Genomic DNA, 12,442 nt, shown 5'->3' on the forward strand with positions numbered 1-12,442 from the left:
GGCGGGCGGGCAGGCGGGCAGGCAAAGTGTGCAAACAAGCTCATTTCTTGTAGACTAATGCGCTTTCTTTCGCAACTTCTCAGGAATCATGGCCATGACCACCACCACACCGCCACTGTCTTTCCATCTACTTAATGTGGTGCTCAAACCAAAGCATATGGGCCTTGTCAGAGAGAGCCCTTTCCTTTCCTTTGGCCCCAAGCTCACACTTCTCCATGCCATCGTTGGCCACCTACTCTCCTGTTGCTCCCATTACCGTCGTCCTTGTCGCCATGCCGTCCTTTTTCTTGCCTTCCATTCTTTCGTTTCGTTTCGTATATATCCTTCCTGCTCTTCTTGGTTGGATAACCAACCATGGCAGGCGGGCGGGCAGGCAGGCTCACGTAGCACGTACAGCTAAGCGTTGGACTTTTAATTATGGTAAGCGATGTTACGGGAGGCTGGACTGATGAGTGTTTCCAGGAGGAGCGCCAATCGCCCTCACATGCCCTGACGCCTTTATATTATCGCACTCCTCTGAACCCACCCTCTGATCCTTGTCATGTGAGCAAGCAAGCGAGCAAACCACCCGTCTTCTCTGGCCTCAACAGCTCCCACTGTCTCGCCAATCTTGCTCCCCCGCCCGTTTCCCTCTCCCCACTACACGCCACAGTGCCCCTGTCCTCTTGTACGCGTGCAGTTTTCAAGAAATATGCACCGTGAAACGGCTCTCCTACAAGCTTGCGATTGCAAGTGCCCAGTGGAAGTCTGAGAGAGGGCCGAGGGCATCGCACCCGTCCCTTTGCGTGACCCAAGCAGGCTCATGCGAGCAGTTAAGCGGACACAAAGTCTAGATCGATCGCCTTTAGCTATTAATAATCAATCAAAGCGAGCAGCTGCAGGCAGGCAAAGCAAAGCGTGGGTGGGTACCTGGCCGATTGACAGCGCGCATCGGCCGGCATGTGCGTCGTCGGCCCTTCCCTACGCCGGCCATGTCACTAGCATATGCATGCATGGGGGGGCTCTGACCCTCAGATTTGTTTGCAGTAGTGCTACTAGCGTCCAGCAGTACGTGACACCACCAGCCCCAGCAGCAGGCAGGCAGCACCACGCAGCAAGCAGCGGCCACCATTACTCACTCACTCCTACCACCTCCACCCCACCGGTGAGGCCGTGGATGGATGGATGGACGGATCCAGCGGCGAGTCAGACGCCTAAACCGTGATGGACCGATATTATTGTCAACTAACGTGCGCCCCCTGGCATGCCCTTCCAAACGAAAAAGGAGGACGGGGGGTCGGCCCGGCGCTGTGCACTGCGCTTGCGCTGCTTGCTTGCCCATCTAGTCCACACCAGCGCTGCACTGTCTCTTTTGATGCCATGCCATGCCGTGCCGTGCGCTCTCGTCTGATGGGAGCCAAGATCGAGGCCGGCCAGCCCAGCATCGCACCTACTGACGCGGGAAAATGCATGGGACAATCCGTTTCGAAAAAAAAAAGAAAATGCATGGGACAGGGACGCTAGCTGGGGTCTCTCGGGGCAGGAGGAGAAAGGAAAAGATTGAAAGGGGTCGCCGGTGTAGACGGGAATTGATTAGCTCGCACTTTGCGAAGCACGCACAGAGGCAGGCAGGCAGCCAGGCCGGCCGGCTAACCTCCTCTCTCTCTCTAGTGTAGTCCTGACTCCTCGCCAACCCACTTGATGGCGATCACAACCTCACAAGAAACGACCCTGTTTATTCACTGTGTGTTGAGTTGTTTTTGCCACCGGGCGTATGGATACATGTTGTTTTTCATGGCAGTGGCATCCAATAATTCGTGTAAGCCAGGGCGCCACAGAAACTGTGCTTGGAATGATATAGGGCTAGTATCCAAAAAGGGGCAATTAACCGATCGCCATCTACGGTGTCATGCATCCTCACTGTGCAAATGTGCTGTGCAGGCATGATGCTAATTTTTATACAAAGCAAGAGCAGGAGAAAGATCACGCTTAGTTGGTCAAATGTTGGCATCCTAATCATGCTTCCTTCCCCCCACATGCAAAGAAAACAAAAAGGAAACAAGTAATTTCTTGTGTTCTCCACGTATAAAAAAGCTTCACAAGATGCCAGCTAGAAAATGGTTTTGAATAGAGCCTATCATGCTACGAGTTGTTTTGAATAAAACTCGTCTAAACAAGCGACGTGCTCATTTTTCTCAATACAAATGAAAGCCAAGGGAAACATCATCAGGCTTAGTTGTTCAAATGATGGCATCCTAATCAGGTTTCCCCCACATTAAAAAAGCAGAAGACCAATTGATCAATTTTGTGTGTCATACATTAGTGTTCTCTACCTTTTCGATTAAAGAAGCTTCACGAGATGCCAGCTAGAAAATTATCTTGACACTATCATGCTGGTTATGGTTTATATACACTACTACCTCCTTCGGCAGACAATACATCCTAATCCCACCGTCATTTGCGTCGAGGAAAGAAGAACCCTACCGGTCGCCTCTTGCCTAGCTAGTTTAGATGCTAAGATGCAGAACCTAACACAGTTGATGGCTATTAGACTGTTAGTTGCACACACACGCACATGGCTGCACAGGATCCTAAAAATAATCATGCCTCATGCATGCATGCCAACTATATGGAGTGCAAAGCTAGAAATGTTATGTCAAAGACTCAGGCCACCTTATGTGTGATTGCAATGTGGAAAAGAAACTTTGCATGTTGCCAACAAATTAGATGCTCTTATTGTAATAAAACATTAAAGTTGAATTGATCGGATATCACCCACAAGTATATAATGTACTCGCGGAGTTATCAGCGAACATAATACCAAAGCTATATCAATAAATGAATTATGTCACGGATCACAAGGTCTTTGCAGCAAAAAAAAAAAGATGTCACGGGGTCTACCAATATCGGCTTTTGCTTGGAGATCAATTTGGTAATCTATGACAGCATTATCAATTGTGAAGCTTGTACATAATCATTTAAGAATCCTTTTGTTGTTATGGATTTACCCCATTAATTGTACCTATTTTCCCTTCATTTCTATACTTGTACGTTAACCTAACTCAATGAAATATATCCTAGAAAATGCGGATATTTCAATATTAGTGCATCCATCACTTGAGAAATCTTCATGTTAATTTAGTAAGGTAAGATGCATCATTGCTCTGTTTATCTTAAAGCAGAAGCATGGGCTGCATCAGGATTCCCTCCCTCAGATCTCTATCGCCCTTGCTAGATGCCAACCAAGAAACATAAAGAGAGGAAGAGGTGCAAGATAAGAGAAGGCGGGAATAAAGATAGGAGTACTGATGAGGAAAGCCACAAACAATGGTTTCAGAGGTTGTACACAGCCAGTGCGAAAGTGGGAACGGTATCTTCTCCATTATAGTTAGGTCCCTATAAACACTATCTAGGATCATTATAGTACTGCTGAAAAACAGCGAGCTACCCCTAATGGATGCTTAGGTTCATTCCTTTGATGAGCATGATTCCACCAAGAGAAGCTAAATTTTAGAAAGAAAGGGGTGAAGAAAGAAAGGAGTCATCGATGGCAAGGAAACTTTGGCAGGTAGAAAGAAGGGATAGAATTGTACCGCAGGAAACCATGGTGGGTTTGTTACATGCTTGAGTTGGATGAGCAAGAAGATGCTAAACGGAAAGTCGATAGACAGGGATGGATTGTGGTCAGTAACCGACTGTCAGAGAGCAACTGAGGCTGCTCTTCTGTAAAGATGTCAAGTTTAGCTGTGATCATTTCCTGAACCAGCTTGTGTTGCCTCCATTAGAATTTGAAAGGTGGATCTTCCAAGGGCAATTTCTTTTAACTATTCGCTAACATACGAGAAGTGGAGATGGAGATGTGCACGATGAGTCATCCTTGATCCCCGCCTGTCAATTAGCAGGTAATGGGAGTCCGACAAATTTTCTACGGAGACAACACGGCAAATATGACTTTTCATGGTCATCTACTTTCTCATGTATACCGAAGTTTTCAATTATATTAGCATATCCAAAGTTAATGCGCGTTCCTGGATTTGACATTTGTTGCAACCCATGTCCACACTACATATGCAATGTAGCTTACTTTGGACAGCACTGCAGACAACAATGAAAGCAATTGCATAGACAGTGTTTTGGCAGATAGCTTAAGTTGGTTCTACAATGTATTTACTGAGTCCATGATCTTAATTTATTTGAGAATTATCTAGTAAGCTTCTACTCATACCTTCCACGTGGTTATCTGTATCAGAGATTAAAAAGTAATTGTTCCATCTAACAAGCTAGAAAACTACTACAGTTGGCTACACTAAACCGTGTCACAATTAGGAAAAAGGAAAACTCTTCACAGCAGAACCATTGCAGACATGTTGCCCAGAAAAGAAAAACATATTCCCATCACCACTTGGCACTTGGTTCAATATGTCAATTTGCCGTCGCGTAATTTGGTACCACCCATCAATCTTTCTCAATCTAAAAGGTTGGCAAATGAGAGAGATGGCCCAGCCGAGGAGGACCGTGGGCAACCAAATCCAAACAAATATGCAGATGGAACACTTACATGATAGAGTAGCGAAAATCAATCGAAAGTGGGTCAGTGGATGCAAGATTGCAATGCATAAAGCATGCACCTTCGCAAAGGCTGCCAAGATTAGAACACAGTGGTGCGCGGAGAAGAACTAGCTAGCAGAAATACAACAAATCGAGAACATGGGAGGATCCTCACTTTAAAAATATTTTGGGAGGACATATCATATACAGCCTCAAGTTTAATTTTTGCTGTTGGAATGTTCGTGGCCTTGGCCAAAGTCAGAAATGCTCGGACGTCCTATCTGAGCTTATCGCTATTAACCCACATGCGTGTTTCCTTTAGGAAACCAAACTCAACTCTATCACTACCTCCCTTCAGAAAAAATTCCTCCCAAAGCACCTCGATCTCACCCACACCTTGCCGGCCACCGGCTCGGCCGGAGGCATTCTCTCGGCCTTCTCTTCCTCCCAGTTTACTCTCCTCACTTCGGACGCCGGCAATTTCTCCCAAACTTCTACGATCTCCTGCCTTGCCTCCCCCCAAAAGCTCGCCGTCACAAACGTCTACGCTCCCACTGACCATGCCCTCAAGCAGGATTTTCTGTCTGAGTTGGCCTCCTTCGTCCCACCCTCACACACCCCCTGGCTTATCTTGGGCGACTTCAATCTCCTACGGCGCCCCTCGGACAAAAACACGAATAACTTCAGGCAATCTGAAGCGGACATGTTCAACGCCTTTATCCACCTTCATGGGCTAATTGAGCTCCCTCTCCTGGACCGCTGCTATACTTGGTCGAGCAAGAGGGATCAACCCACCCTCGAAAAATTAGACCGAGTTTTCATTAATGTTGACTGGGACCTCCTCTTCCCAAACACCACAATCGCTTCACTAACCCGATATATTTCCGATCATGTTCCCCTTCTTATCACGATAGACACCATCATCCCTCGCCCCGCTCTTTTTCGATTTGAAAATCGTTGGGCCGTTCGACCAGCCTGCCTTACCATTGTCCAAACAGCCTGGGCTGAGGCCCGTATACGTTCCCAACCACGCCTTGAGCCTTGCCGCCGCTCTCAAACGGACGCGGTCCGATCTTAAAAGGTGGAGGCGCTCTGCTATTCCGCTGAACACTCGTGAAAAGAATTGCAGAACAGTTATATCTGTTCTCGATATCATTGAAGAATCTCGCTTTTTATCACCCCTCGAGCTTGCTCTTCGCCGGGTCATCATCAAAGTTCTACAACGCACCCTCCGTGAGAAAGCGTTGTACTGGATCCAACGTGGGAAAGTCCGAACTGCGCTGGAAGGAGACGAAAACTCCCGTTTCTTCCATGCCTCAGCCTCTGCCTGCCTTCGCAAAAATAAGATCACGGTCCTGGAGGCCAACTGCTTCGAGTTCTTTTCCCATGATGCTAAATCAAAAATCCTCTCAGACTTCTATACCTCCCTTCTCGGCACTGCCTTTCAACCCACTTGGTCCTTCTCCCTCCTAGATTTATATCCGTCACCTATTCCCCAACTTCGATCTCCCGATGCCCCGTTCACGGATGACGAGATTTCAGAGGCTTTCTTGTCCATGAATAAAAATGCTAGCCCTGGCCCGGACGGTTTTGGCCCTGGGTTCTACAGAAAATTTTGGCATATTCTCAAAGAAAAAATCCGCAATTTCTTCGCTGATTTCCACGCCCTGCGTTCGGACCTATCCTGCCTCAACCGCGCCCTCATTATTCTTCTCCCGAAGAATAATGACGCCAGGTCCCCAAATGACTTTCGCCCCATCTCCCTTCAAAATTGCCCTATCAAAGGTGTTGCTAAACTCCTTACCAACAGACTGAAAGCGCATATCCCTCTTCTGGTCCACGCCGACCAAACTGGCTTCCTGTCTGGTCGCAATATCTCCGAAAACTTCCTCTACGCCGTTGACATTCTTCACTGCTGCGCCAAGAAAAAGGCTCCAGCCATTGTCGTCAAGCTGGACTTTCGGAAAGCGTTCGACTCAATCTGTTGGTCCTCCCTCCTCCACACCCTACAGGTTAGGGGCTTCCCACCTCGCTGGTGTGCCTGGATCCGATCTCTGCTTACCACTGGATCCACCGCTGTTATGCTTAATGGCATCCCAGGTATGTGGATCCAATGCAAGAACGGACTCCGGCAAGGTGACCCCCTATCTCCTTATCTGTTCATTATTATGGCCGATATTCTACAGCAAATGATCATTAACGCTCATAAGAATGGTACGCTTTTACACCCCTTGTGTCCCCACCTCCCGTGTCCTGTTCTGCAATATGCGGACAACACTCTTATCATAGTTAAAGCCACCACGACTCCTGCCAAGCACCTCAAACACATTCTAGACACCTTTGCCGCAGCCACTGGTCTTCAAATCAACTTCACCAAAACGACTTTCATCCCCCTTAACGTGGATTCGCAGGAGGCCGCTCTTATGGCCTCTGACCTTGGAACGACCATCTCTTCCTTTCCTCAAACCTACCTAGGTCTACCCCTCTCCCCACATAAGCTGCCGCCCTCTGCCTTTCAGCCGGTCATCGACCGATGCGACACCTATCTGGCTGGCTGGTGTGCCCTACTCCTCTCGCGTGGAGGCAAATTAGTTCTCCTCTCTGCCGTCCTAGACAGTCTCCCCACGTATTTTATGCTCTGTTTTTCTCTGCCCGTCCAGGTTATTAAAGCAATAGATAAACGTAGGCGCTCCTTCTTCTGGTCCAACGATGATACCTGCTCGGGGGCTAAATGCTTGGTGGCTTGGGATAAAGTGTGCACTCCTAGAGATGCAGGTGGTTTGGGTGTTAAAAACCTTCGCGCACAAAACTTTTGTTTACTGCTGAAATTTGCCTACAAATTTTTACATTCCTCCTCCCTCCCTTGGAAGGATTGGGTTTTGCATCACTCACCGCTCCACATTGGCTTTGGCAAGAACAGCTCCTTTCTTGCCAAGACTATTTTCAAACACCTACAGAGCTTGAGAGAGATATCCCAGTGCACTGATGGAGACGGTTGCTCCACCTTCTTCTGGTTAGACCGATGGCTAAAGCCAGAACCTCTGGCTATAGTCTACCCAGCCCTATTTTCCCACCATACAAAACAAAATGCCTTGGTAGTTACAATTATGCAGGAGGGGATCGAACTTGCTCTTCGTAATCGGCTAACCACTACTGCGATTGCAGAACTTGCCTCTCTAAACTCTTTGTTGCAGGATTGGGCTCTCTCGCAGGTTCCGGACACTCGTCGCCTGCTCAACGGGTCCGCCTTCTCGGCCCGGGGTGCGTATGCTGCTCTCTCGGGTCATCTCTCCGACCCCACGCTCGCCGCCATTTGGGACTCAAAAGTGCCCAAAAAGGTTATGATCTTCGGATGGCTCTTCTACCTCGACCGTCTCAACACCCGGAAGAACTTGCATAAAAAAAGCATCCTGGATACAGAAGCTTGTCCAAGATGTTCTCACCAGGTTGAAGATCGCGAGCACCTGTTCTTTACATGCCCGGCTGCTCGGGGCATTTGGCAGGCTGCCTCCATTCGCCCGTGCTATACGCCCATCAGTGACCTCTTCTCTACGAGGGTGCCAACAGCTTTGCCAACTTCAGTCCGCTCCTTCATGATCCTAATCATCCTATGGAAGATCTGGGACGCATGGAACAAAAAAGTCTTTCAGGGAATAGACCTTCATACTGCTGATTCCATTAGGGCTATTATTGATGATATAACTATATGGGCTCCTCGGCTCAAAACCGAGAGCCTAAAGGAACACGCCGGGCTGTGGCGTGACTTCCTCTCCTCACAATACTTGTGAGTCCTGTACTCTTCTGCTATGTTTGAAATATATTCAGGTGGGGAGCCTTTCCCCCGCGGTGACCATTTCAAAAAAAAAAAAAATACAGTATGACCTATGTGTGTTAGTGTTACCATCATAGCTCAAAGTTTCACACATGGGAGTGGATTGACAAAACTATCCTGGTCAGTTAAAATGATGGTTCCAAATTCTAACAGAGATTTAGGATAGATTTCAGTTTAGGGAGCGACTCAATTATCTTTGCAAACGGCATCTCTCCCAAATTTACTAAACTGCATATCTCGATATAAACTAGCTCTGAGAATCTCAGATTACTGAATTTGACGAACGATTGCCCCTGTCGCGGCCAGGTAAATTTTTTGGAGTAGCATTTAAACAACGAAGGGTAAATAATTTTGCTTACAAACCAAGTACGCGCCGGAGATTAGGGAAAGGCAGAGACGGCACGGCGCGACCAGAAATTCGCAGGTAGATATTTTGGAGTAGCATTTGAAACAGCAAAGGGTGAATAATTTTGCTTACAGACCAAGTACGCACCGGGGATTAGGGCAAGGCAGAGAGGGCACGGCGCGACCAGAAATTCGCAGGAGACGGTGCAACTTGCAGTGGCGGCCAAACGCAACTGACACACTGAGACGAGAGAATATTCCGCGCCGATGAAAACCGCCAAGAGCCCGCGATCGTCTACCGGCAGCCTTGCTCCGGCACGGCGGCGCCAATGGGAGGCAGCGGAGAAACCGGTGAGTTTTTTTTTTATGGAAATAGATCTGTGCGGCTGGACTGGGCAGTTTTTCCTGTGGGCTGTGAGCATTTGAGCCCTACGGGGGGAATAGAGAGGAAAACTGCACAGGCCCTCTTGTATTTGGCCCGGCCCATATTCCAGGCTAGGCTACCTTGCTTTTTTTTCTATTTTCATTTTTTGTGTTTTCTTTTCTGTTTTTCCTTCTTTAAAAAACGTTCAGCATTTCTAAAAATGTTCAAGAATTTGAAAAACCTTCTTGCATTTAAAAAAATCTTCGTGAATTTCAAAATATATTCTAAATTTAAAAAAAATCTAAACTTTTAAAAACATTGCAAATTTTATAAAAGTTCCTCAATTTCTAAAATTGTTCAGAAATTTTAAAAACAAAACTCCCATATTTTGTTTTTTTAAGTCATGAATTTCGAAAAATGAAGTCAATAAAAAAAATGTTCACGTACTTCCAAAACCTTCCTTTATTTCAAAAGATGTTCATAAATTTCAAAATTTATTCCTAGATTTCATAAATTGTTCATGACATTTGAAAAAATATTACCGGATTTCACAAATTATTCATGAATTCAAAAAAAAGATCCCGGATTTAAAAAGAGTTATGATTTAAAAAACTCAGAATTTCAAAACTTGTCCCCGTATTTAAAAAAGTATTCATGAATTTTAAAAATGTTCTTGGTTTCAAAAATTATTCATGAATTTGAGCAATGTTCTGAATTCAAAAAATGTTCACATTTTCTAGAGATGTTCTGTATTTCAAAAACTGTTCTTGAATTTGAAAAAAATATTCACAATTTTCAAAAATATTCATGAATTTAGAAAACTATTCATGTATTTGAAAATAGTTCCTATATTTCAAAAATGGAAATGAAAATTAAAAGAAAAGTAAAGTAAAAACTCGACGATTAAAAAAACCTAGACAAAAATAAAACGAGATTGGGAGAACCTTCCCAAAGCCATCGGGGGTCTCCATGGAAAAACCCTACCGCATTGCTACTTTGCCCCGTGTGAAAAGATGCGAGAAAGTTAGCCGTCCCATAAAGAGAGGAAGGAGGCTGGGGGGGGGGGGGCGTATATCGCTATCCAGTGATCTATGCGTGGAATAGGATCCGCCGACCGTGAACTAGGCTTTTTTTAGGATCAACCATGAACTAGGCTACCAAGATTAGTTTGCACGTGTGCGAGAGAGAACCGACAAGCTCGTTCTACCCTTTGCAATAGCCCATAGGAAACAAAAAACAAGCTGCCCTAGTTTCTCCTTCCCGGTGCACATGTAATTGGATAAACAAGTAAAAATCTAAAAAATTCTATTTTCTCAAACTATTTTTTTGTAAAACACATATGTCTGAATGTTCTACTTGTGTAAAATTTCATGCAGAAATAACATATTCGATGTACTCATGACAAAAAATGCTACAAAAACTCATTTTTAAAGCATTTTTAATGCATGATTTTTTATACAAACCATCAAAAATGTAATCTCTTGTAACATACCAAAATTTAAAATTTTGTAATATTACTATTTAAATATAATTAATAAAAACTTTCTTGTGTTGTTATCTTTTAGCTATTTTTTTTACTATGATATGAAAATTTTGTGGTTTAATGAATATTAAATTTAGAGTGAGTAAAGACCTTTCCCAAATATTCATTTTGGATTTTTAGTTGGATGTTTATTTATTTGGAGTTCAAAATTATTTAGGACTATAAAAAGTTACTTTATGGGATATTTATAAGGCCCAAATAAAGTTTACAAAAATATGATATGTATTTTTCTTAATATTTGAGCTGTAAATATTTTCGTGTGCTCGATATTAGTAATAATTGTTTTAGGAATTCATTTGGTATTTTATTTGGCTAAATATATTTTCTAAGGAGTTAGAATTATTTTATTGATTTTATTTTTTAAACGAAAGCAAAAGATTTGCCTCATATATTAATTAAGCAAAAGAGAGTTGCGAGTTAATTAACAAAAAACCGGGGCAAAGCCATCACAAACCATTGAGTGACACACACACGAAACTCAACACACACCTCAAAATAGAGGGCCTCGCCAAGCTGGCGTACCTGCATCATCGTCATCAATTCTACCCAAAGGTGTCATCGCCCTTCCTAATCTCCAAGAAATTGACTTCTATTTTACCAAAAACTAACGTTGACCCAACCCTCACCATAGAGGTTGTGTGGAAACACAAACGTAGTGGAAAATAATAAAAATCGCCCTGTGATCACTCAAGAACAATATGAACATGCAAATAAGGTTCGGATCATGATCGTTACTAACTCCGGAGTGCAGAGGAATTAGACGAGTCAGTTAGATTGTACTTGGAGTCCCTCGAATCATAGATGAACGATCCCGCGAACCGTTCCGTTTATTATGACACGTACCATCATTGCCATATTGCTTTGCATTATCATGTAGTTGGCATAGTATTTGTGGCTTGGCCATCGTTCATATTTTTTTATACATGTCACTCTTGATCATTGCACATACTGGTACACCGAGAGTCATATTTTGTTCTACTATCGAGTTGTAAGTAAATAAAAGTGTGTTGATCATTTCAGAGCATTGTCCCATTTGAGGAAAGTATGATCGAAGCTATGATTTTCTCACAAGTTGGGATGAGACTTCAGACTAAAAAATAAAAGAAGCCAAAGAGTCCAAAATATAAAAAAAGAGCCCAAAGAGCCCAAACAAAAAATGAGAGAAAAGAGAGAAGGGACAATGTTACTATCATTTTTTCACTTCTGTTTCAAAGTAGCACCATGTTCTTCATGATAGAGAGTCTCCTATTGTATCACTTTCATATACTAGTGGGAATTTTTCATTATAGAACTTGGCTTGTATACTCCAATGATGGGCTTCCTCAATTTGCCCTAGGTCTTCGTGAGCAAGCAAGTTGGATGTACACCCACTTAGTTTCTTTTTGAGCTTTCATACACTTATAGCTCTAGTGCATCCATTGCATGGCAATACCTACTCACTCACATTGATATCTATTGATGGACATCTCCATAGCCCATTGATACGCCTAGTTGATGCGAGACTTTCTCCTTTCTGTCTTCTCCTTACAACCTCCACCATACTCTATTCCACCTATAGTGCTATATCCATGGATCACGCTCATGTATTGCGTGAAAGTTGAAAAGTCTTGAGAACATTAAAAGTATGAAACAATTGCTTGACTTGTCATCGGGATTGTGCATGATGAAATATTTTGTGTGATGAAGATAGAGCATAGTCAGACTGTATGATTTTGTAGGGATAACTTTCTTTGGTCATGTTATTTTAAGAAGACATGATTGCTTTATTAGTATGCTTGAAGTATTATTGTTTTTATGTCAACATTAAACTTTTGTTTTGAATATTATGGAT

At 44.0% G+C, this 12,442-nt stretch overlaps 1 protein-coding gene across 1 annotated transcript; it reads left to right on the forward strand.

Moving 5' to 3' along the window:
* Positions 1 to 6,083: 6,083 nt before the first annotated feature.
* LOC147965750 (uncharacterized) lies at positions 6,084 to 8,315 on the forward strand. The gene is made up of 2 exons (XM_087530589.1): positions 6,084 to 6,539; positions 7,641 to 8,315. Exons 1-2 carry the CDS (start codon positions 6,084 to 6,086, stop codon positions 8,313 to 8,315), a joined length of 1,131 nt encoding a protein of 376 aa, XP_087386715.1.
* The last annotated feature ends 4,127 nt before the right edge of the window (positions 8,316 to 12,442 follow it).

Source organism: Triticum urartu, chromosome 6A (genome assembly GCF_056163025.1).
Source record: "Triticum urartu cultivar PI428250 chromosome 6A, HENAU_Tu73, whole genome shotgun sequence".
Classification (NCBI taxonomy): Eukaryota; Viridiplantae; Streptophyta; class Magnoliopsida; order Poales; family Poaceae; genus Triticum; species Triticum urartu.